The sequence below is a fragment of the Notothenia coriiceps genome, unplaced genomic scaffold, assembly GCF_000735185.1.
Source record: "Notothenia coriiceps isolate Sejong01 unplaced genomic scaffold, NC01 NC01_scaffold00036553, whole genome shotgun sequence".
NCBI classification, from domain to species: domain Eukaryota; kingdom Metazoa; phylum Chordata; class Actinopteri; order Perciformes; family Nototheniidae; genus Notothenia; species Notothenia coriiceps.
Window position 1 is genome coordinate 81,145 of NW_011369254.1, and position 27,508 is coordinate 108,652.

General features: G+C 42.0%; 1 protein-coding gene across 1 annotated transcript in view; it reads right to left on the bottom strand.

Annotated features, from left to right (window-relative positions):
- ush2a (Usher syndrome 2A (autosomal recessive, mild)) overlaps positions 1-27,508 on the bottom strand; it is a 166,447-nt gene that overhangs the window by 15,890 nt on the left and 123,049 nt on the right. The window contains exons 64-71 of the mRNA XM_010792799.1: positions 11,731-11,954; positions 10,671-10,989; positions 8,236-8,419; positions 5,288-5,445; positions 3,622-3,780; positions 3,205-3,367; positions 2,054-2,271; positions 1,824-1,960 (exon numbers count right to left, since the gene is read on the bottom strand). Coding sequence (XP_010791101.1) covers positions 1,824-1,960; positions 2,054-2,271; positions 3,205-3,367; positions 3,622-3,780; positions 5,288-5,445; positions 8,236-8,419; positions 10,671-10,989; positions 11,731-11,954 — 1,562 coding nt within the window. The remainder of the gene's footprint in view (positions 1-1,823; positions 1,961-2,053; positions 2,272-3,204; positions 3,368-3,621; positions 3,781-5,287; positions 5,446-8,235; positions 8,420-10,670; positions 10,990-11,730; positions 11,955-27,508) is intronic.

The following is a 27,508-nucleotide window of genomic DNA, read 5'->3' on the forward strand; positions in this document are numbered from 1 at the left end:
ACACACACACACACACACAAACAACACACACACACACACACACACACACACACACACACACACACACACACACACACACACACACACACACACACACACACACACACACACACACACACACACAAACTAACAAATGATGAGCAAGAAAGAGTAACAATAATTGTAAGTTAACTACATATTGATAAAGAGTCATTTAGATCGGAAGTTGAGGTCCTATTATCATAATCCCTCCTTACGGTGAAAAAAGAAATATGTTCCTGTGATAAACTATCCTTATCTATGAAAAGTAGGAATCTACGATTGTATTTGATATTATAAATTGTTATTATTATAAAGATTGTACTCACAATGTTCCTTTCCAGCTAGATATAATATCAAATTATATATTTTAATTACTTGTTTCCCATCTCTTGAATCTCAAATTAATAAGAGTTTTAGGTGTCACACATCTATTATGTAAAGTATTTTATTATGTAATTATTTTCCGCACGAAGTCCATACACAGAATCCTATGTGAGCTGCTCTTTGAAAGTTTGGTCAGAACTTTGTTTCTCATTTTCACTTTCGTTGTGTATTCCTAAACAACGGAGCTCATGTGGTGAAGGCACCTGCGTGACAAATGACCGCCACCAAAATAAGTGTTTGCCATGTCAATGAGACACACACACACACACACACACACACACACACACACACACACACACACACACACACACACACACACACACACACACACACACACACTCCATATCAATGAGAAGGTGAAAGGTCTCCATTTACATCTTGTATTAATTATGAGTGACAAGCCAAAGGTCACTGAGGGAGAAGAGGCCACTGGTATGGACAGAATATAGATCTACCTCTTCTCTCGTCTCCCTTTTTCCCCTATCTATCACTCTGTCTCACCCCCCTCTTGTTTCCTTCACTTATCTTTTGTCCCCCCTCCATGCTCTTTTTTTGTTCTCACTTATTCCTGGCCTTTTTTCTTTTCTCTTTCTTTTTCGAAGTGTGAGAATTTCAATGTTCTTTTTATCGTCCTTCCTGTTTTTCCTTGATCTTTTTATCTGTGGATCTCTATTAATCTCTTTGGATGTTTTTGTTTCTTCCCTTCTCTTTTGGTCTGTTTTCAGTGATAGGTGTGGGGTGGTGTGCAGAGAGGATGCTCGCCACTGTTGCAGAATACCCCATTGTAGCTTTGGGTGAACTCAACATACATTTATAAAAGTTAACATCCGTTAACAGTAGGATTGTGTCTGCACTTACAGTTAGTCTCTGTGTGTAAGTGTGTTTGTTTGGTTTGAGGCTCAGGGTTATTTCCTGTTCTAAAGAATGGCACAAACTTGTAGGAAGGGCCCTAGAGAATAGCAGGCAATGGGCAGTGAGTGGGTGTGTGTGTTCGTAAGTGTCTCTAAGTGTGTGTGTGTGCGCGTGTGTTTTCAGGCCCCTCACTGGTAAACAGATGGCACCGGCACCACAGGTAGAGTCCACATTTCTTCACATGCATCACAAATGACAATAGAAACACACATACACAATCCCTCATATGTATAATGTATAGTATACTGCATATACCATATGGAAATATCCGCGATACACATTTGTTTACATGTTATGAAATTATACATGTAAAGGCATGTTTTGGTTTGTGGCCATAAGTGTTTGCTTGTGTGAGAAATGTTATCATATAGCACATCCTGCGGGAATGTGCAGCTAGGGCCAAATGACAACATTAATCAAGGAGGATACTCACAGTTAAATGCATCCATTCTCCCATCATCGAGCGTTCACTGTGTGTGTGCTTTTCTGTGTAAGTGTGCATTTACCTCCACAGTGAGAGCAGTAACAGCAGTTGAGTTGAGCGTTGGGTCCTGTTGGTGCTTCTTGTAAACCAGTCTATAATGGGAAATGAGACCGTTGGGCTGCCCCGGTTCACTCCATTTCAGATGGGCTGAGTATGCGCCTGTCAAAGTGCACAGAATGTGTGGAGTTTTACAGTAATTCAATACAGGAACATTTTAACAACAGCAGATTGCATGTGACTCGGTGAACTTACCAGTGGGCGTGACAGTGGGAGGGGCCATATCTTGTGGTTCGGCCTGTAGAGTCTGAGCTAAAGCCCATTGGCTCAGCACGGAGCCTTTGGAGTTGTAGGAGCGGACCCTGTACTGGAGGAAGCTGAAGGGTTGCAGGGCGGGGCTTGCATCAACAAATTCAAGTGGCCCACTGGACCAGATGAACACCAGCAGCTCCTCCTCTGTTCCTACTGGACGCCTTTAACAGAATAAAGACTTGGATTAGCCATCATCAAAATGTGTCCAATATAATTTAATAAACTTAAAATGTTTTGTTTATATAAATAAATATACTAAAAGTTATCTTAGATTAGAAATTCCTAAATTGTAATTAGTATTTGAAAAGTTACACTTAAAGGGACAGAACACCCCATATTTTAATCCCATTTATCAATCTAGAGTTGTTGACTTTTGGAGATATAGGCTTTAGAGATTTTTGCCAAAGTATATTTTCAAGTATGTTATTGATAGCTATTTTAATATATCTTATTATTCTTCATTGTACTAAAATTAAGCTCACTTAGTTTGTGTGGAATTAGAAATAAAAATGGATCATCACGCCTTAAACATCATGTTTAAGTCCCTGGCTGATGCAAGCATCCCGATGTCTTGGTAAGACCCTTTGTCTGTGATTATGTAGAGTTTCAGGTGTGAGAGAGATTTTCCTATTTTATCCAAGTCCCTGTCTGCCTGAGTCTGATCATGCCAGGTGTGTCAGTGTGTGTGTGTGAACTTCTATGCTAATGTGTGTTTCCGGAGGACTTAAAGGGCTTAGTCTGGTCTGACCCTGCATACAGATCACACACTCTTTGGTCAACAAGCAGACCACGACCTTCAGCATGCATTAATACATGCACGCAGATGCAAACGCACACACACAAAGTAAGAAGAATCGTAGATAGATCACATATCATCCGTTTTTTTGTCTATAAAGCTAATTATATGTTTGCATAGTATGTGAATTTCATTTGTGTGGTACTTCTAGTTCATTAGTGATAAACTGAGTAAATTATGTGATCACATTTCCACATTGATTTGTAAGAGTAAATACAAAATGAGGCAGATACTGGTCATTGGTCTCAGTGTACTTCACATGCATATGTGTGTATATGTTTTTTTTGTCATGGGTTACCTGTATATATGGTAGGATGTGATGACTCCGTTGGGTTGTTGTGGGGGTGACCAGTGGATCTCCAGGACCCTGGCTGCAGCTGCCCTCACAGTGGGGGGCAGCAGACCTTCTGGGGCGGTCTCTAAGGTACGAATATACACTTCCCCTCCAACTCCACACCCATCTACAAGGTGCAAAACATGAACAATTAGTCACAAAGCAGACATTTCTAGGCAAAAATAGTCAACCGTTGTCTTCTAAATTCATGAAATAAGTATATTAATGGACTGTGTTCACTGTTTCAACTTTTAAGAACATCACACAAGAGTAAAAGTGTAACATTTTTGTATTTAGTTTTGCCAAATTGTCTCTTTATAGTGCACAACTAATGATAATATTTTATGTTTTATTCCAAAATCAGTGTTATCAAATACTAACCACTCTGACAGGCCTGCACTCTGATGTAGAAGGTGGTGAATGGCTGTAGACCCGTCACAGTGAGGTGAAGGTCTGGGCCAGCATGATGCATTAAGATATTGTCACTTCCTGGATTTAAAAGGATGTTGTAGTTTATAGGCTGACTGCTGTGGAGCTGAGCTGTGGAAAAGGAGAGACATACAGGAAATTATTCAAACCCATGCTAACTGTGATACCTAAATACCGCCATGTAACAGAATTTAGGCCCCCACTTGTTACACAAGTATCGCTCGTATTTCTCTGTGTTGCATACTTCGACATAATTATGTGGTTTCTAGTTTAGAAAATAGTGAACTTCAGATTTTAAGCTATAGTCTCTATTCAAATATGAATACATAGAAGCATACTTATTTGCCTATATTGGAGTTTTGAAACCGACTTATTATGCCCTCACAATCCTAGCATCTTCGTCACACAACCAGATAAAAACACACACATGTATACACAAAGACACAAACACACACACACACACACACACACACACACACACACACACACACACACACACACTGAAGTCGAAAACACTCCAGATTCTGGGCTCAGGGAGTTAACCAAGCGAGAAAACCCAGACGATATTTCCTCACCTTTAAAATCAACCCGTAATGACGATAGAATAGGCCTGCCTATGGAAATGTCTCCACAGTGATGTGCACACAAACACAAACACAACAAATACACACGTATGAAGACTCATGCATAAACACAGACACAAAACACACACAACACAACAAAGTGAAGTGTCTTTGCTAGTTGGCCCTATAAGCAGTTTCTGAAATAGGAAATCAGCCTAATGAGAGAGTAATAGTCAATGATAGATGGGTTAGGGCAGACAATCACTGCCCCATAAGCATGAAACTCAGCCCTGAGTGTGTGCTCATGTAAACCTGGGGTGTGTGTGTGTGTGTGTGTGTGTGTGTGTGTGTGTGTGTGTGTGTGTGTGTGTGTGTGTGTGTGTCCAGGTCTTGAGAGGCCAGAAGGTGAATAAAAAAACATCACAATGCTTTTGTTTCAGTCTGGCCCCTCGCTTTGTCTCCTCCAATCTGAGGAACAAGGGATTCACAAGGAAGAAAAACTTCTCTCTGCTCAGTTTAATATTGTGGATTTATTTGTTATGCATTTTTAAAGCCAAATCTAATAAATATAACAACCATTGTTATATTGTTGGTTAGTTTTATTTTTAGATCATTGGAAAAATAATTAATGTATGTTTGTTTCTGGGAAATAACTTTGCAAAGTTAATGTAAGTAAAATGTTGACTTTAATAATTCGACTAAATGCTGTTTTATATAGAAAAACTGTAGCTGCCATTTGACACGTGCATAACAAAGAACGTCTTAGTTACTCGACACCGCTGAAAATACATTTTAAATTCTTACAAACATTGAATTGAGCCCCCCTGTCTCTGTGATCACTTCACAGTAACCACACAATTACCCACAATGCCACCATTGGGCATGGTACATCTAAACACCGATAGCATTACAAGGAGCAACACAATGTGTATATATATTTTACCCTTGATACACACATAAACAAGTTAGTTATCGTTACAAACACAGTGTCTAATTTGTGATGCCATTGGGTTCAAACTAAATGCATCCATCCATCCATTCAGACAGCTACTCACCAGGAGGGGTCCAGGCCAGAGAGACGGAGTGGGGGCCCAACACAGTCACATTGTGGGGAGGTTGGATCCCAGTTGGGCAAGAGACTGGTGTTTGTATAACATATTTGTCACTCACACCGGTCCCACCCCCTGTGCTGGCCTGCAGCTCATACACATACCTGAGGAGATGGTGGGGTAAAGAGAGGAAAGCAGAAAAGAGATAGCAGAGGAGGGACACAGAGAAAAGAGGAAAGAAGAGAGAAAGAAAGAACATGCAGAGAGACAGTTAACACAACTGTACCAAAGCATAGAGTAAACATGTTTGGTCCTGGTCAGGATCATGGCCCACAGTCAAAGGGAGTATTCATAAAAATAGCAGAACTTACCAGGTACATACGATAATGTATTTTATATTGTTTGGTTTATTTTTTAGGTTTTTTTAACTTGAGAATGCTGTGTGTATTTTGCTGGACAAAAACGGAGAAAGAAACCAAGCTCAAATGCCCATTATACTTTCAAGGAAGGTCATTCCTGTAAGTAAACACAGGAGTTGCATCAACAGGGAATCTGTTGCTTTTTTTGAAACAAGTTTTAATGTAATTAAGAGTCTGAGTTGCAGAAGTGTTGTTGTAGATTATCTCCAAGGGACTTTTTAGAATTGGAAAACAGGGTATGGATGAAAAACTGTATGTGATATGCATCTATTTTTATTTTTTTTGAAAGGAGAAGATCATGTAAGGTTTTTTTCTTCTCCCTTTTCGCTCAATGGTGTGTTGTAGAGACATGTTTTGTTGGCAATTATTGTACATTGAGTTTTGCGTACCATGAGCGGGACAAATAAAAATGAAATGAAATATATAAGAGCAAAAACTGAGAACGGAAGTCCCAGCTTAGCATGAGCACAGGGAGGAATGTAATCTGTCACTTGATACAGAATTTGTGTCATAAAAGTTTTCTTGCATGGCAAAAAAGGGCAATTGTGCGGGTATTAAGATCAACTCGGTTGCATAGTTTCCGTCAAAGATATTTCATGACATTACAAAAATGTCTTCAAATTATAGGCAAAGGAAAGACTCACAGCCTCTTGCTCTGCCCTCCACAAATAGATCAAAAATGAATGTACATAGTGTGCTCATGTCTGTGTGTTTAAGCTCATACACTGACCACACTTGAGGTCCATTTTTTTCTCTTTCTCCCACTCCATCATACACCTCTCTTTCTCTTACGTCTGTCTCGCTGCCCCTCTCGGCCCGCTCTCTGCCTCTCGCCCATGACATCATAAGATAGATTTCCCTTTTAAGAGCGTGTGGCTGGCTGGTGCTAAAGCCTACATTAGCTGTGTAAGTGGGCCACCATTTAACATTAAAAGCCTTTAATTTGCTATAAACTCCAGCACACATGCATTAATAGGCGGTGCTGTTGGGTTATTGTTCCTGCGCAGAGCGTTTCCAACAGGAGGCCATTAGCACCAGTGCAGTGGGTTAGAACGCAGTCAGGAAAAGGTATTAAAACTACTCATATGTTGCTCTCATAGACACACAGAGACACACAGAGCAAAACATACATAAATACAACTCATTGAGACGGACCAACTGTGGAGAGGAGAGACAGGAAGAGAGAGAAATCATGAGAGGAAGAGAGCGAGTGTGATGGAGAGGAAGGAGTGTATCATGGCATAGGGTTTCAGAGGGAGAATGAATTCAAACACTTCATCACTGGAAGATATTTACTTAAATGTAAACACCGCCTTGGGATATCAAAAGTCAAACGGTGTGCGTGTGTGGTAGGTAATCGTTGAATGGGCCATTTGCATCTGTATGGCTGTGGTTGTGGCTGTGTGTGTGTGTGTGTGTGTGTGTGTGTGTGTGTGTGTGTGTGTGTCTTGCGGGGCCAGCCAGAGGGAATAGGTTAATTCTCTCGTCATCTTAGACACTTCCTGGGCTGCCGAAGCAAAGTGACAGCTAATCAACATTGTCATAAATAATCAATGGCCACTTTGAGCAGTCTCATGCACAGACACATGCGCACACAGAAAGGCATGCGTGGGTACACACTCACACACGCGGGCAGAAACCCACACAAGACTGCCTGGATAATGGGGCCGGTGCTCCCTGTGTAATTCTTGGCGCAGAGCTAAATTGGGAAAAGAAGGGAAGGAGGAATGAGGTAAGAGGGAAAGGATGGGAGGGGAGGGTGAGAGGAGAGAGAAGTGAATAGGAGGCGAGACAAGTGATGAGAAGCGAAATGTCGGGACGGGAATGCCTTCTGGCAGACTATCTGGAATTAGGGAAAATTAAACGTCACACACACACAGTCCTATCTTCTTTTTTCCTTCCTTTCTTTCTCTTCCACACACACATTGGCACACATTGGAGTACTGCAGGTTGTTATCCCAATAATTCTATTTGGGGAAAGGAGAAATTGTCTCTGGAGAGAGAAGACCAAGGAGAGGGAAAAGGAGACATGAGAGAGAGAAAGAGGAGGGTAGGCGGGGTATCATTTTACACTCCCGTAATTAAAACAGAAAATCCATCTCAGAAAAAAGACACGGATTAATAAAGGTTAAATGAAAATAAACAGATAAATAAAATCTCCGCTCCACTGCTGTCTGCAAGCAAAAGCTAAATCTGATTTGTGTTTTAATGTGTGTGTGTGTGTGTGTACTGATGTTTGTGTCTGTCATTGGCATGTCAAATATTTGCTCATTAAATGGCACAAACAGACATATACAGAGTGCAGTCCTCAGAGAGACAGGGATGGGATAGGATAGGAGATAGGAGGGCTTTTAAAACAGGGTGACCCCCATATAAACACGCATACACTCAAACGGGAAAGTGTAGGAATTAGAGGCATGATTAATTATGAAGCTACAAGTGAATTGTGTTTATGCATGTTTGACTACTACATATGTGCACACAAACACATTTGCATTCATGTGTGTGTAAAGTATGCGAGTGCCTTCTCTCTACCTGCGGTTTGGCACGAGTCCAGTGTCGGTATAATTCTGGTCACGGTGGTCTCCGGTAAAAATAGTGTGGCCGTCTCTGTTCAGTCTGTACTGGGAGATGTGTCCATTAGGTCGGGGGGGCTGATCCCAGTACAGCTCCACTGCAGATGTGTTTATTATCAGATGTCTGGGGCTTGTCCATACACCTGAGGAGCAAAGACGGAAAGAAGAGGGAGTGTTTTCCACGTTAACTTTATTTTGTTTCAAACAACCTAATCAGGAACAAAACTTTCCTTAAAAGATAACTTTCTAATATCAAAGGGACGACAGGTAATCTAACAGCTTGTTTCTGATTGACTGTGCACAGGTTGAGTCACTACTTTGTTAAACGGTAACTGAGAATAGTTACATTTATTTGCATAAGAATGTAGAGAAGTAAGCACACAAATATTACAATGATGGAGAAGAACTCATGAGGTTTTAAAGAAACCAAAGGTGGAACAAAACATAGAACAGGCAGACAAGATGTCATGGTAGTGTTATTTCATTATTTGAAACTAAAAGGAACACAGATGGTCTAAAAGGTTTAACATTTAATAACATTTTTACAAATAAATATGCATTATTTCAGACTAGAATTGTAAATTGAGATATATCGAAGAATAAGTGTTGAGACTGATGGAAGAGAGGATAATACATAATAGAAATGTATGTCTATAGAAAACAGTACAAAAAGAGATTATGCAAGTTAAAAGAGAGACACATGATGGCTTAGCAAGGTAAACATAGGGGGTAAAAAAAAGGTGCAAAAATGGGAAATAATTAGATATTTATTGTGAAAGACTCGGAGGAAAGCACAATGTGCAATTTGTTTAAAGAGAAGGAGAAACAAGACATAAAAGAAGAGGAGTGAGAAAGACGTGGAAAAAAACAGAAATGAAATATCAAGAGAAGGAGAGGCAGAGGGGAGGAAGAGGGGAGGAAAAGGGGAGGAAGAGGGGAGGCAGAGGAGTGAAAGTGAACATGAAAATAAAAAGGAATGAAAAGAGAAAAATCGTCCTAATGAAAGTTCATTAATAAACAAAATTCTGAGACGGCATTTTATTTAGGGAACAAAATAATGTTTTTTCCACTGTAGTCACCAGAGAGGAAGAGGAGACAAAGCTAAAGGTGAAGGAGAGCGAGATATAGAGAGACCAAAGAAAGATGAGAGGGGGAGGATTTAAAAAAGGAGAGCAGTGGGAGGAGAGAAGAGAAGCAAGAGGGAGTCAGTGAGGAGAACATGGACTAAGGAACATCTTGTAGAAATTACCGAATGCTCGATAGATTGCTTTATTTCAGTATTTATCAAAATGGCTAGTTGTTGGTTATTTAAAGTCATTTATATATTTTAAACAATTTAACATAATGTTTTTCCCCGTGACAATAAAAGGAACAAAATATTGATTATTAGAAAATGTTTTTACTTTGCTTACTGCAGGTAATACATTGTTGTGGAAAATGCAATGCAGATTCTAACAGTCTTACATTAGCGTGTTTCAGACACCGCACAAATCCAGACAAGTTTTAAGAATCCGAGTGACCAAATGATTTGGAATTAAATGTCACAAGATGAATTCCTAAGATTTATAAGAAAGGTTTTAATATTTTTCAGGATGTCCAATAATTGCATAATTGTGCCTGTGTGTGTGTGTGTGTGTGTGTGTGTGTGTGTGTGTGTGTGTGTGTGTGTGTGTGTGTGTGTGTGCAGAAGGGCATCTGTTTCCAAAGCCCATTGATTGCAGCGACTTACACATTTAGAGTAAAATGCACAATTGGTTTCCTCAGGCACAACATTTCTATGAGCGGTGTCTTCTATAGATGGCTTTTTCTTTATTAAATATTCTTCACAGTGGCTCTGAGGACTGAAATGAGAGTCCTTATTCCACACAAAGTCAGAGGTCAGAAACAGGCAGGCAGATTATGAACGGTCAACATTTCTTATTACAGATGTATGATGACACCGGAAAGGATCATGTGATTTCCTCTGAGCTTTGGCAGCTATTTAGGAGTTGTGTCAACGACACTTCAAAATGTTTAGGCAAGTAAAAGTAATTCGGTTTTCCTTGCTAACAAGAGTACATGTTTGTAGCAGTGCCAACATAGAAGAGCAGTCATTGGAAAAGGAGACATACATGACCACTGGTCAGACTTTGAGAGGTAAAGGACACATTTTGGAAACATTAAACACCGGGAGTTTTAGGGTGGAAAAGACTATTCGTTTTAAATGCATAAGCTGTCTCCTTATGTCTAGGCTTGTTACCACAGACACCCAACACTGAAGAAAGTTAAAGCAAAAGCAAAGACAAATGCTAATAATGAACTAAGCTTATTGCTATGGAAAATCACTGGTTTGGTAATTCTTCATACTGCAGCCAGCCTGTTTAAAACACAACAGCACACAAACACACCAATTACCTGTATAGGTGTATCTGTTGGCATCTCCGCTGTACACAACTTCCTCATGTGACGCGCACAGGCTCCCATCAAGTTGCAGGTTCTCGTCTGCCATTTTGAATGTATTATGACTTTTATTTGCATGTGTAGACAGACCCTGAGAGAGAGCTTCATGAGAGATGTTGATGGAAGGTGAGTCTGTTGCGTTGGGTGTGTCAGGCTGTGTGTGAGCAGACAGGAGCCATGTGCAGGCGGTCGTAGATGGATCGAGGTCACAAGAGCCACAGTAAGCTGTAGAGGCTGCGGCTAAAGGACAAATGGCGCCCTGCATACATTCGTGCTGTGAAGAGGAGGAGGAAGGGCCAGAGAAGGATGGAGAAAGTGGGGGGAAACAGAGAAGTTGAGAAGACAAAAAAAAACAAGGTTATGGACTGGTAAGAGAGCAGTGAAGAGCAAAGTCAGGGGAGGAAAGACACAATTTGTTATATATGTATTCTAAAGCGCCTCTGTGTCTAACACACGATACATGCCGATTCTTGCTACATGTGTGTATGTTTGTGTGTGGTAAGAATGGTCCTTAATGACATCATTAGAGCTAATGAGAGTTCCTACCCTTTGTCCCTGTGTGTGTGCGCCTCTGATGGTGTATGTGTGTATGCAGCGCCTGTCTCGTGCTGACTTAGGAACACACACACACACCACATGACCCCGGTTGATAAATGGAAGATGACCCAGACCCCAACTCCTGATGTGACAATGAGTGTGAGTTTGGGAGAGGGAGAGACATTTCTTCTGCTGATAACCGCTTAACATGTAAGTAGACGTGTGAAGGCCCGATATTTTGGCAAACAAATATCTTAAATGCTATGGCAACACTGAACATCTATGAATTAATTGTTAGAGATTTTTTTTTAATAAATTGACAATTACAAAATTATTGATAATAATGTGTCATGTCTCATATGGAACTTTCTCTACTAAGAGTGCACACACACACACACACACACACACACACACACACACACACACACACACACACACACACACACACACACACACACACACACACACACACACACACCTGTACCAGCAGGCCGGGTGTGGGTTTGTCAGCACACACGTGTCGTTGAGCGTCATAGCCAATCCCATTGCAGCATTCCTCTTCCTGATGTATGACCTTTGACCCACAGCACTGCAGTGTCACCGTCTCATTGCCAGCAGGGTGCATGCTGGGATTTCCGTCTTTACCAACACAGCAAAGTGAGGTTGAAGAGTTGATATACTCCTGCCCACAGCAGATGAAACCTAAAGAGGAAACAAGCATCACATCATTGTTTAAAACACATTTCAATTCTTGGTCTTACTGTGAGGAAATAATATTTGATGAAGCACCTTTTATTGATGATTTGGACACTATTTCAAGATCTCCAAAGGTACCAATGGCTGTAGGCAGTAAATGTGTTGCTTGGCCTAACTTTCCAGAAATCCTAACAGTGAAGCCATTTCTGATAATGTGGCCACAGACACTGAGCTACTCTTAGTGCATTTTAGATCTGCATATAAAGGTCAACTTGTTAATCCATTGATGGCAAAAAATAAATAAAAATATCACTCTCAAATTTGAAGATTTCTTGCTTTTCTCAGTTTTAAATCATATTACGTTACATCATTTGGGAGATTTGGACTGACAGATCAAGACCTTGAAAAACTGTGATGATAATTGTTTTACTATTGGCTGATTCTTTACAGGCCAATGACTAATCGAGAAAGAATCTGCAGATTTAATAATTTTGTATATAATCGTTAGTTGCTGAAATGCAAGGGCTTTTATCAGTGGGACAGTGAGTGTTTGGACTTTTAATTTTCTTTCAAATGTCATTTATATGCTGTTGTTGTATTTTAAGTTCTTCAACAGTGATGTACTGTATAACATCAATGCTTTTTTGTTCTCTAAGACACGGAATACTAGCCTTTCTATAGTTTTCCTCATCACCTTTTTTGTCCTCTGCTGCTTCTCCATACCTAAGCAGGGCATCACATAATATTACTCATCCTATTATCCTGCACCTTGCCTGTTCTTCCACTTCCTTTCTCCCTGTCCTCTCTTCTGTCCATACTGAAACAAAGATCCAGGCCATGTTGGACTGCAATGTCTCTTCTCTACACTTCCCATACTCCAACTTTGTCTTCTCTTTACCCCGGTTCCCCCATCTGCAAATACTTAGTATTTATGCTGCTGGGGATATTAGCGTGCCTCTCCTCTTATCAAATCTTTTATACATCCTCCTCTTCTCCTTTCCTCTCTTCTATTCGTCTCTGCATACAGCAGTAATATTCAGGCTATGCTGTCGAAAGAGCGCAGGGGGAGAGGCAGTGTGTTTTTCTGAGAGCTGCCATCTCTGACAGTGATAGGTGATGTCTTTTTGCTACCACTTCACCTTCAGCAGCAAGGTGACATTTAAAATACATAAAATCGTTCCATTTCCCTGTAAATGTTTTACAGCATATCATATTGAATATCATATTTCAAGCTTGTTTCCTCACAATCTCAAATACTTCATATTTCTAATAACTTGAGTCCTTTTGAATGATTGACAAATAAAGCAATTCAAGTGCCAGTATTTGAGAAACACTGTAGAATACACAAATGTCATACCCCAACAGAAAAGAGAGGTGCATTGTGTGTGAAATTAAGGTTAGGTCATGCAACAAAACTGGCAGCAGCTTTTGTGGAGCTGAAGATTATAGAGTAAACACTGAGCCTTGTCTCCAGTGGCTCTCCTAATAACACAAGTTGAGCCAATCTGGTTACTTTGACGCCTCAGCTTAGTTAAGGGGGAGGACTGTCAAGCTTTGGCCTTGCAAAGGATTAGGGATATAATATTGTCCTGCTATAATACTGAGTCAGCAAAGTAAGCCCCTGCTGTGAGGATGCATTGGAAGTACAAATGAGCATGGCATGGCACGGCACGGCACGGCTCAACTAAAAGATCATAACGCTGCTTATGGAAGAAGGACAAATTGTATTTTAATGAGACCACTAAAAAAGAATCTTCTCATTTTGAATCAGACTGAAATATATCAAAACCTCTCGGTTTCCTGTGCTTATTTAGCTTGTTTTTTAAAATAATCTAGCTTTCATGAGGTATTTAGCAAATTCATCCTAACAGTTGATGACATGCTGATCCCTGGCACTATCTACCCCCAGCTGTGTTTCCCATTTGATCTGACAGCAGACATTAAACACTAAGTCATTGCTTTGTATCATGGCCTCGCCCTTTAATGGGGCTGCAGCTAGTTGTGGAGTGATAAATAACTTATTGTTTAACAACCCAATCAGCATTCACTCTTTGCACATGAAATGCCGTTCATTTAAGCAATCATTTAATTTAAAGGCCAAAAGTGGAGGATGGCACATATTTTCTACTGCGCTGTTGCAGTACATTATAGCCTCACAACATCCATCACAGGCAACATGTGACAGGAAAATGCATGCGTATGTGTGTGTGATTGTGTGACATAAAGGCAGTCTGACGGCTAGTAACTCACTTAGCAGCGGCAGCTGTTGCAGAGCGGGGGCTTGGTGGCCAATTCCCCCAGCGCCTTACTTCAGCTTCAATGACGTGCAAATAAACAGCTCAACACTTTTCCAAAATAGCTTCTCTCCACTCATCCCTCGTCCTCTCGGCATCCTCACCTCTACGCCCCCTTCCATCCAGACAACAGGCCCAACGCAACTCACAATTTATACTCATCTGCCCCCCTTCCAGTCACTCACTAGCAATCAGACTGGCTTTCAATATATCGTTCATCTTGGCTAATTTCAAACTCTATGCATATCTTGATTCTGTCTTTATTTCTGCCTCGATGAAATAACAACATGATCACCTTTGACCTGAAGTTCAGTATTTATCTCCTTCATCCCTGCATTCCTAACTTTTCCACATCTTCACATATACTGTATCTGTGTCTTCTCTAATCCTAACTTTTCTCTCTTTACGATGCTTTAATTTAATCAGTTTTTCTATCATCCCATAATAATACTACATTTCTCTTGACTATCACTTGTTCCTTTCTCCGTGCTGCATATTTCCTCTTACTCATGTTTACGTCTATCTGATTTACACCTGATTTCCTCTCTCCGTCCATCTACTGCTCTCTATCCCGCTCTTGCTTCCTACTTCCCTGCATCCATTCAATGTTGTAGGTCTACTTTGTTTGTTTACTGTTCTGCCGCTAAACTTCACTATTGTATTATCACCCATTCAGCAGAAATCCAATCCCTGTCTTTGTAGGCGTTATCTGTGAACTGCTGTGTGTGACATGCTTGTACATTTGTGTTAACGTTTTTGAAACACACACCTATTTTCTCTTGCTCTCTGTAAGCTGTGTGTGCATGTGCGTGTGTGTTGACAGCATTTTATCACACACCTCTTGTTTTTCTCTCTTGCTTTGCAGAATGCTTCTGCCCTAATCTTCAGATTTATGTTGGATTTGCATACATTCGTTAATAGCATCGGGAGCGCCGCGTCAACACAAGGTGCTTAGACAACGTGAATTATTATTAGGGTTTCAGTCATTCCACTTAATGATAAGTCAATATTTAGCCCTGCCAATGAACTACTGATAAAAATGTGTGTTGTGGATTAGGGTTATCCGAGCTCTCTAGGAGACCAAACCCCCTCCACAACTTTAAACAAACCAAACACTTTTAAATAACTGAATATATTACAAGGGGTTTGGCACAAAGTGCACACATACTCTGTTTGAGTGCGTGCATACACACACACACACACACACACACACACACACACACACACACACACACACACACACACACACACACACACACACACACACACACACACACACACAAGCACACAGGCACACACACACACACACACACACACACACACAGGCACACACACCACACACACACACACACACAGGCACACACACACACACACACACACACACACACACACACACACACACACACACACACACACACACACAGAGAACGACACAGACACACACAATTATCCAAGGCAAGTTTATTTATACAGCATCTTTCAACACGAGGCAATTCAAAGTGCTTTACAAAAATGAAAGACATTAAGAAACATATTATAAAATGGCTTTTTCAAACACTCATTTAAAAGGAAAAATAATAACGCGTGAATAACGCAGTTACATGAATAAAAGTTACAGTACAGTGTGAGATATGAATCAATATATCAATCATCATCTCTCTATAGCTAAGGCCTTTTTTGGGGGGGGTGTTCCCTTCCCCCTAAACACCTCAGGTTACTCCCTGTTGACCTTCCATTGATCTTAATGTCACCACATCACATATATTGCTATCTTAAACTCATGCGGAGGTTCTTGTTTTTACCACATCGGGCCTAATTAGGGTCATTTTGAGGCCGCCGCCCCCCGAGGCTTCCTGTGATGAGTTAATATGCAGAGAGGGCATTTACTGAGGGGGAAAATAATGACGGCGATGCTCTCCTCGTCATTTTGGAACGCAGGACTCATTCCCCATGACATTAATATCTGCATCCATAGCGTCTAATAAAACAGAGGTAGAGGGATGTTAAAGGGCATGCAGATCACCACAAAGGATCTGACATATTATAATTCAGGAGAAGTACGTCAGCATTCATAATGTGAGTCTGTTCTGTCAGATTAAACGGGATTAATGTGGATGTGAATTTCTTTGAAATCCCTGCGTTGGAAAGGTTGTTTGTAGTCATTAATGGAGGTGAAGGGGTCTTTCTGTTGTGGTTGTTTCGCAATTTTTATGTCAGTGCTTCTTTTACTAGTGACACATGTTGTGTTACAGTGCATTAGTGAAATAGGATATGACGTATATGCTTTTTTAAATAAATGTGACTTGACTCTAGTGATATCTAGCCATGCATCTAATTAGGGTCTTCTTTGCCCCAGGTTTTAACATACATTACTACACGGCTTAGTTGAAGTTGAAGTTGAGGGCGGTGGTGGCGAAGTCGATAGGGACTTGGCTTGGCAACTGGAAGGACACCAGTTCAAGTCCCAGCAAGACCAAGTGCTACCGAGGTGTCCCTGAGCAAGACACACACTCCCTACACTGCTCCCCGGGCGCCGTTCATAATGGCAGCACACTGCTCCTAACACTAGGATGGGTCAAATGCTGAGAAACAATGTCCCCACGGGGATTAATAAAGTATATCAAAATCAAATCAAAGAATACTCGATGCTGATTGGTCAATATGTTCATCCTCTGTGTTTATCATCATTTTCCATCCAATAGCTGTGAAGATATTTAATTGAATACAAAAAAAGTCAACTTCTGGGGGTCAAAGTCACTAAATTATAACAAATACAAAACGCTGCAAGAAGCTCAAGACACAGCTGGGAGATCAAGGGACACTAAAGAGTGATGCACACAGCTGGGAGACCAGGTGACACTAAAGAGTGACACACACAGCTGGAGACCAGGGGACACTAAAGAGTGACGCACACAGCTGGGAGACCAGGGGACACTAAAGAGTGACGCACACAGCTGGGAGACCAGGGGACACTAAAGAGTGACGCACACAGCTGGGAGACCAGGGGACACCGCACACAGCTGGGAGACCAGGGGACACTAAAGAGTGACGCACACAGCTGGGAGACCAGGGGACACTAAAGAGTGACGCACACAGTTGGGAGACCAGGGGATGCTAACAAGTGAGGCACACAGCTGGGAGACCAGGGGACACTAAAGAGTGACGCACACAGTTGGGAGACCAGGGGACACTAAAGAGTGACGCACACAGTTGGGAGACCAGGGGACGCTAACGAGTGAGGCACACAGCTGGGAGACCAGGGCACGCTAACGAGTGAGGCACACAGCTGGGAGACCAGGGGACGCTAACGAGTGACGCACACAGTTGGGAGACCAGGGGACGCTAACGAGTGAGGCACACAGCTGGGAGACCAGGGGACGCTAAGATCTGGAGACCAGTGGAGAAGGGGACACTAGATGACGCACAAGCTGGGAGACCAGGGGACACTAAAGAGTGACGCACACAGCTGGGAGACCAGGGGACACTAAAGAGTGACGCACACAGTGGGAGCCAGTAAAGAGTGACGAACACAGCTGGAGACCAGAGGAGACTAAAGAGTGACGCANATAAATAAAAAATGGTTTTATACATAAATTACAATTTATTTAAGATGCCAAGTTCAAGGAACTGCCTTGTCACTTTGATCATACATGGAAGAGGAGCCTATAGTTTTCATTTAAAAGATTTTTTTTCAATAAATAAATCTAATTTATATTTACATAACATTACAAGCATTAAATATAACACTGAAATGGTAAAAAAAAACGCAAATTATTATTAATAATATCAAATAAATGTCAGTCACCCAAAATTACGTCATTGGTGTTACTGCTACACAAAACGCTTTTATTTTTGAAATAATGTACTGTCTCTGAAGCATACTTGTCAACCCTCCCGATTTTTGCGGGAGACTCCCGATTTCATTGCCCTCTCCCGGTTTCCTCCCGGGGTCATATTTCTCCCGCATTTCTCCCGATTTCTGACAAAATCAGATTTACTCAGGACTGTTTCCACTCGGACTTTAATACAGCTACACCATTGTTTGCTTTCCATGGTAACACGTCTCTTTAGTAGCGCGCGCAACTGAACGTCTGAGAGGGTGAGGCAGATAGTCATAGAAAACAGAACAAAAATCGACAACTACTCTACTCTCTACTCACTCCTTTCCTGCCCACACGCTCCATCAAGGACGGTGCTACAGGCCGCAAGGCAGTGCACTTAGAACTACAATAAGCATGTTAATGTTAATCTAACAGCTCCGGCGATCCACTACCACCTCCCCCCCCCCCATTTTGCATTTTGAAATGCTCCCGATTTCTGAGGTCTCAAGGTTGGCAAGTATGGGCAGGGGTGTTTGTGAAAATAACGGGGACAGAGCTGGCTGCTGTCAGACGATCAGCTGTGCGGTGTCATCACAAACGGACGTCGCTTCACGTGACGCTCCGGAGGAAAGGACGTCCCATTGCTCTTAAAACTCATTTCCCTGCTTCTCGTGGTTTCCTTGCATCTCTCCATGCTTCCCTGGTGGGAGGGACTAGACGCAGAGAAACGATGATACCGAGCCCGAGGAGCGAGGAAATGAAAAATAACCGAAGTGAGACGCACCCATTGAACAATCTGAAGCCATCATTTTACCGAGGCAGGTGAATTGTAGGGTCGTCAATTTTTAGCTGCAGCCAGAAGCTGATACAAATAAATCTGTCAGCGAGGTTTTTGTCAGTTGGTTCCAACAACTTCAAAAAGATACTCCACGCAGGTGTTATTGCAGAACTGCAGTGAAGCTTTTCAGATGGTGACACTAAAGTCAATACAAAGACAATACAACCTCAGAAAGATTTTAAATAAATAATCCCCTGACAAAAAACAACCACAATTTGACAAAAATAAAGGAAAATCAAGATAACTAGAGACAAAGCAAAGTTAAAAGAATCCCTTCAGCATTTACAAAAACTGGCAGAATATATTAAGTATCCCACTGAGTCAGACTCTTCACTAAAGATGATTATTTTTCCCATTTCATTATGTGTTTTGTTACCTTGCAATAGTTTGTGGCAATTTCTTTCCAAAAAGGCACATTTTCTATATATGCAAGGCGATTCCATTTCAACATGTGCACTTTATAATTTTTCGATTTATGTGCACCAATGCTGTGAACCATTTGTTTCTGTCATCATACAGTATGACCAGGTGTAATGACGCTAAGACTTCCATTACCTCTCTCTTCTTTGAAATGTGTCACAGACGTATGGTCCAATCTTTAAAAAAGACATTGATTTCTTCTGACAATGAAGACATCTATTTGAACCATTATAAAGTATTTTTAGTTTTCCTGACTTGGACAATATTCCTGCTACCAATCCTTTAGGGTGTTTAGCAATTAAATTGCGCTCAGTCGTAATTGGTGCGGTTGCATTACATCCATTTTTCAAAGCAAAAACAATGCAGGAGCAACATTTTGGACATATACAGTGTGGTGCAATACAGCTGAAGTGTGCAATAAACAATCTTGGAAATATTGTTTCAAATTTGCTGCTAATCTTAACCAGCCTTCACAGAAATAAAAAAACAGCTGTGTTACAGATCTGCCTTAAGACCTCTTGGATCAACCAGGCATGTAGTTAGACACCCTCGGTCGGGCAACTGATCACATAGTTGCTGACAAGGGATCTCTTTAGGGTAATAGTGGAGCAGCCAAGGCCCTATTAGTGTCCATCAACTGCTGTGCTAAATCCCAGACTGACAGTGTAACTGTTTGGAAATAGCTCAGGCTTTGGATGCCAATGGCAGAGGAGACATCTATGCCCTGCTAGTTGCATCTCCTCTGCCACTCTGTGTCCGAAGCCAAAATGGGCTGCTGCCCCAAGCCAAAGGTGAAATAGCGCCTGTAATCAAGAATACAGTGCCATTCCAAAGGCAGCGGGCGGGAAGCAAGGCCAAGAAAGATTTTATGGAAAGTTTCCTTTTTTCTGCTCATTGAAATGAAGTACTCCCTTCAAACTAAATGTATTCCTTTTTGAGTGCAGTACAGAAGCTGAGCTTTCAAATGGCCACCGATGGTATGTAAACGGAAGCTATTTATTGAAGTCCTCACAGGTGAAAAATGTTGGACCTGATACTGTGGAAAAGTCTGTGAATCAAACCAAATGTTACCTTTAGGACTTCCACCTCTTAGTCACTTTGGTGGAATTTCTTTGAAAGTGGTTCATTAATGAGTCCTAAAACCAGGAAAGACTTGGCTTTTTAACACTTCAGGGTACCTCGTCCCGAAGTCAATGTTTTTTGTGTTTGTGGTGAAATAAGGTCTATGGTTAACACAACATTTTTAGTTGTACAACATAAAATACACCAGTAAATAGGCGTTATTAATAAACGGTTTATTATATATTATACATTTTAGTTGAAGGTTCATTTATGTGATGCTGTCTGGATAGCCAGAAAACATATTTTTGCTTTAAAAGTTGCTGTGAGAGGGAATTAATGTATGTGAATATGTGTAAAAGTGAAAAAGAAACAGGGAGTAGCAAGTATTAAATTCACTCTTGAACGGATCTATTACTTCAGGGACAATTTTTCAACAGGGGTTGCAAACTAATTCTACTTTGACTCTTCCCGGGCTCGGGTAATTCAAATAAATGAACATCTTTCTGTTTGCGCCTGAAATTATTCAGCAGAGGGATTGTTCTGCCTAGCTGGCAAACACAGCGAGTAGAGAAAAAAAGAAAAAAAAGGCCCACCAATCAAACTCGGCACTCTAAACCTCTCGGGAAAATAATACTTTGTATTTCCTGAGATTTACAAACGGCTTTATTGTTCTCAGTATTTGCACAGATCACTATTGCCCTTGCTGTTTTGCGTCGGCACTTGGAGGCTATAGACCGTTTGCAGAATGGTTATCCCAATAGGATTTCTCCACATCGGAGTTTCAGTACATTGACAGTAGAGGGCTTGTCCACTTTTTGCATGCAATCTGACCTTTGCCCCTTTCAGTACACTGTGGTCTTTGTGGATAGTTATTGATTGTTGCAACCCAACACGGTCCATGTCATTGCAAGAAGACTTGGTTGCCATGGCAATCAAATTCTCTCTTTCCCACAAACAGAGACGGACCGACAGCAGCAAAGACACGAAGAGGGGGAGAGGGATGAGTGGCTCTCAGAGGAGCGCATTAAAAACGGAGAGCAATACAGATGGATTTAGGCCTCCAGGGTTAAGCTTGGCTCACTGCTAGTGTATAAAGAATATATAGCCTCCTGTAAAGTCAGAATATATTACAAAAAAGCCCAGTGCCTTGTTTATGAGCCATGGTGATGAACTCCTAGTAGCTGGGGGCAGTGCTTCCCCTTCCCTGCCCTACATTGTTATGCTATACTCATTATGGCTTGCATATTTACACATCCATTTTAACCAATGATGCTTAAACAGACAAATACATAAACATTTGCTTTTTATCACTATGAAATATGAACATGCCGGTCGTAGACTGCTTGGCTGTTGTTTATATTCTATAGAGTTGTTCATCCTTTGCAAAGCTCAACTCAGCAGCTCTCTAAACGGCACGTATGCAATCATCTATGAATTATATATAATTATGCAGCATGCATTAATTATTGGGTTTCTTTCAGTCAACAGCCTCTTAACTCTTTCCTCTGAGCTGTACACAGTCGCTTTTTTGCCCCCTTTTTGAATATTATTGGCCTAATAAATGGGTGTCATCAATGGCACGTCCAAGCTGAGATTGCTTCATTGTGAAAGTGAAAAAAACAGCACTTTTAAAAACTGAATGAAAAACAACTTCTTTAGATTTGGGCAACAAAACGATGTAGTTATTTTAGGAAAAGATTATGGTTTGAGTTAAATTACTCTTATTGATTAAATGCTTTCCCTGACCGACTACTTTAGGCTGATAACGCTTTTAAATATGCTGATAACATTGAAACTAGGCTTCTTTCTTTTCTTTTTAATAGTTTTATTAAATGTGCCAAGTGCTAGGACTGTCTTAGGGAAGAAAGCTTTTAGATGTGCAGCTCCACTAACATGGAACAGTCTGCAAAAAGAATGGAAAATTACCAAGCTAGTACCACTACATGTTTTTAAAGCTCGGTTGGATGCTACAAAATCAGATGCTGTTGGTACCTGTACATGTGGATAGATATGTAAATTGTAATCCCTGTACATTTTGCTGTATGATGTCCTTTTGTTGTTCTGTTGTTTATGTTTTTATGTTTTCACGTGGAACCTACTGCTGCAGGTCTCCCTTGAAAAAGAGATCATTGATCTCAATGGGATTTTACCTGGATAAATAAAGGTTTTGAATTGAATTGAATTGTGTGCATATGCAACCTGCAGTCGTTCAGTAACACTAAAAGCAGCAGTGGCTGACCCCTGGATCAATATTCAACCAGTGTAACCATCATTGCGACAGTCGAGCTGCAATCACTTTTCATTTTGGCACATCATGTGGAACCTGTTTGTGTCTGTAATTGGACTGGTTTGTGCTACAAGGCTTGATCACAGAGCTGATACGTTTTTGATTTTTTTGTCTGCTCGCTCCCCCTGCTTTTTTATTTGTCACATCTGCTCATTTCTGTGATATATAAACTCAAAAAACAGCACAGTAAAAGAGTATGTTCAAACTCTGCTTCACTCCGAGAAGATACTACATTTTTATGTTTTCACTCCTTGTATCTCTAGGACTAACTTATCTGAAAAAATCAATGGCCGATTTTACTCCTCAACAATATTATAGGCGGCATACAGTATGTGCCACAGTCATTAGTTAGGGAAATCCATGGTGATTTTCTGCAAGCCGTGAGAGACTTTGCTGCGTGCAGCCACAAGTAATTAAAATAAGCTCCTGTTTGGCAGGATAGCTAATTAAATTAGGTTTTTGCTGTGTGCGCGAGTATCTGTTTGTGTCGGCGAGGCTGCTCTGAGCTCCAATGCTTGACCACTCGACCAATCTGCCTCCCAGATATGAAGATGTAAACACAAGTTGAGTGTTTACCGTTTACTCCCACCGCAAGTTTGAGCATGTGTTTAGGTCCAAGAAATCAACAGAGTGTATATCAGGTGTTAAGGAAAGGAGGGTGATTTGTGTTAATGCAAACAACGTGTCACCCATAGTGTGAAGCGATTTCTGCCATCTGATGATAAACAGAGAGACTGGTTGAGCATGACTGGATGCTGTAGCACTTTGATTTAATTCCTTGACCGAGGCTCTAAATTACTGCAGTCCCTTCACTGTTCCTGTCAGAGGTGCGTGCGTTCGTGCGTACGAGCCCCTGGTGTGGTGAAAGTGAGCTTTATTCAGACTGTGAGCTGTGGAGAGAAAAGTGTTGACGGCTCTAAAAGCCAGTGCCAGCAAAACCACATTTTTTTTACCATAATAAAAGTAACAAGTGACGCTCGGTAATGTCAATCTGTACCAGCATCACAGATAGGAACTCTTTGTGCACATGATTCTTACAAGAGAGCACCCCAAGACCCCTGTATTTTATCTATAATCTCACAAAATCAAGTTGGAAACATTGTAATACTGCAATACAAACTGAGCCTTATAGTAAGAGAATAGCGTTAATGAAGGCTCTGTATTGCTGGAAATTGCCTTTTTAGGTGTTAATTAAATGAAAATGATCCTCCCCTTTCCTGTCACTAATCTTGCCGCTGAAACTTTAACTATAACTACGCACCCTAGGCTACCGCTATGTAATTAGGGTTTTGTCCTAACCTAATTTTGTCTTATTTTGAACATTACAAGTTCAAGTTGTCAAAGGGTTTTCTACAAAACACTGCTAAAAGCTTAGCTATTGCAAGGAAAAAGTAATTACCACAAATATGATTAAAGGCCATGTGTTGTCAGTATACTGGAACAGAATGCTGGTTTTGAGTATCCAAACCTGATGTACCATTATAGGTCATACTGTGTTCAAAGTCTCATGATGTGAAAAAGACTGTATTTGTTCCTAAAAAACAGCCATTGGTGAAAATCCAGCAACTGGCATATAATTAGCTTGAGTTACACCGGACCAGGTAGGCACTTTGTTGAATGCCAACTAGTTGTACATTTAGTATCTATAAGTGAAGTGTTTCCATGAGATCACAACAACACAAACCAAATTATTGAGATGTATCACTGAGGGACTGTTTTCGGATTCATCACTTGTTTATTTGCTCACTCACACTCTTCTGGCACTTTAAAGAGTCACACGATTTAATGGATTCTTGTCACGCTTCCAGCTTTTTCACTCTGAAATGTTGCACTCACAGCCCACTGTCTCAGACCGTGCTGCTGCTCTGTTTAATGTTCTGCCTCCTGGAGACCACAGCTGAATGGGTCGAACAGGGTAAGGAATGTTGAGCAGCTGACCACCACTGACCCATGCCAGCCTTTAACAACTGCAGCCTTTGGTGGTTTCACCAGACTCTGTTTTTTGGGGTTTTTTCAGCAACGGAGCATGAGGTTATCAATAATGCTCAGGAGAAACAACAGGGCCAGAGCAACAGACTGGTCATAACGTCCATGATAAGGAAAATACTACTCCCTAAAGCTATAATTGGTTGGCAGAATTTAAATTATAATGCTGTTTACAGGTAAAGAATAGCTTTGTATGCATATCTTTGTTTTGTATTGCACTCCACAATGTGCAGAGCAAAACAGGGAAAGAAAGTAATGAATTATTTAATGAGTATTTTATTTTTTATTCTATCAACATGGTTTACTTGTGTATGAAATGGTAAATGGGATGCATTTATAAAGCACTCCAGTCTCAAATATGTTTTATATATATTCATTTGCCACTGTTGGCAGGAGCTTTGAGGTTAAGTATCTTGCCTATTGACACATTTACATGTTGCAAGGCTGGGGATCAAACCACCAACCTTCTGTTGGACGAAAACCATCTACCTCCTCAGCCACAGACGCCCCATACAGAACCCTCAAGAACTATAGGTTACTTACGTAACCCCAGTTCTCAGAGTAACATGAAGTGAGATGTCTCACTATGGGATGCGCCTCAAAGCGTATGCACCAGAAGCATCAATCTCATTATGCCAATCCTGATTGGCTGGTGATCTTGACGCCAACGTCAGGGAATCCACCAACCCTATAAGTAGCTTGCGCCACGACGCAGGCGTCATTCAAAATAAGCACCTCTTCTCGCTTCGCCTCAGCAAGAAGGGCCGTCAGGTGAGACATCTCACTTCATGTTACTCTGAGAACTGGGGTTACGTAAGTAACCTATAGTCAGGGGTGCACACAACTTTCTCAGTGAGGTACTCAGATGAGTACCTGGAGTCAGTGTTTGGTACTCCAACTTCCGGCTCCCCTCAAAGTTTCCATGAAGCCCTCTGTATCGCGAATATCAGCGGGTGGGGGTGCTAGTGGAGTATGATGAAGCCCTCTGTATCGCGAATGTCAACGGGGGGGGGGGGAGAAAAGTTACGCGCTGAATGTGCGTGGCAATCCGCACCCTGCGCGGAGCGCGTGCAAACCGGAGGCCGGGAGAAGACATGCGGCAAGGGGTGGGGACCGAGATTATGAGGTTTGGAGACCGTCTCACTCTCTTTTGCGTGTGTGACTAGGACTATCGAGGGGTGACCGGACGTTACATGACCGACCCGGGCTCTATACTAGTCGACGACAACGCCTGTCGCACCGTCGAGGGCGATTGCGCGCCCTGTATGATAGAGTCCGGCCCGCCCCTACTAAAAAGTGTGTGGTGGGTCTCGCGCGACCCGCGATACCGGCCGGGCACTCACCATATTGGACTCATGCCACCCGCGAGGGAGTCGTTTCACTATTTGGGATAAGTTCACGTCCCCCAGGAAGGGAGGTGTCCAGAGAGATACTGACATTCACCTCCAAAACTCCTCACCACAGAAGTTTTCTTTGTGAGGAGAAAAGTTACGGACAGCCACACTAAGATTAGTAAAGATGTCCTTAGACTAACTATTTGTGTCTCGAAAGAGGGGTGCGTAGTTTCACATGGACCGTACGATAACGGCGTACGGTACACCCGAAACCCCCTTTCTGCCGATCGTTGTAGGAACCAGACCGGCAAAATTACTTTCGCCCGGGGGAGCGGCCGAGGAGGGGCAAAGGTCCAGTAACCACGGGGACACCCTTGAACTGTCACCAAAATCTACCCGAGCGTAGCTCGAGGGTAAACCTTTGGGGACCTTCTGCGACTGTACTTCGTGGACAGTGACTTCTTGTCACAACAATGACCGAGACCGTAGACGTTGCTCAGTCACTATAAGGCGCGAGAGACACGTAGGAAGCACATGAGTCAAACGGGGCCCGTTGCTCTCATAACGACTCGGGTTGGCCGGAAACACGATTCCACCAACCGGAGTACGTGAGGTAACTGAACCTCCGTAAAGGAAGTGGCGCGATCCAAGGAGACCCTTGTCGCCGGCTTAAACGAAACGGGCCAAGCACGAAACGCGTTAAATATACCTGTCCAGCTTTCTCAAAGCCACACGTTACTGGTTGAGCAAACATAGAACCGATTGGGAGTATTTCCCGTTCGGGCAATGGTCCGTTGCCGAGAGGGTGACCTAACACCTTCCGCTAACGAGACCGAATATGCTCAGTCCCAAACGTCCGTGGTTGCCCGGACGCGGCCGAGTAAGATGAGCACCTTAACCGATGTAGGACCCAAAACAAGTTCCCACCAAAGGTAAGAGTTCTGTAAACACGTCGTCGCTCGACCAGGAGCGGCGAGTGAAAACCAGGCGGAAAATGTCCGATCTACAAAGACGGAGGTTCACACCGGGCGCGTCACGACCCGGGGTATAACCCTGTCCCAAGATGGACAAATTCAAGACAAAAACACAAGCCACTAAAAGCTCCCTATTCGTACAGACCGTTACGGCCCTCAGAGTTATAGGGTATCACTCTGTAGCTTGCCTCACCAATATACTTACTCTTGATATCCGTCCCCACGTGTATTCACCATGCGTCCATTGCGTACGCGCCCGTTGTAGGACTTTACGCATCGCAGTGAACACAGTGGGTTTCGCGTAAAACGCATGGCTACATATAAACCTCGAAAAGGTATTCCGCCAACCTAGTGGCCTGCTGCCTCAGCCAGAGGCACACGGTTTATGTCCCGACGACAATGGCAGCCGGGACATGTCGTCGTGACGCGATTTTTGTCGACTCTGTTGCAAAGTGTGCGAGACGACCAGTGCTTTCGAGACGTGAGATGATGATGGATGGGGGTGGGGCAACTGTAAGCGCTATGTCTCCCGAAGTAGTATGAG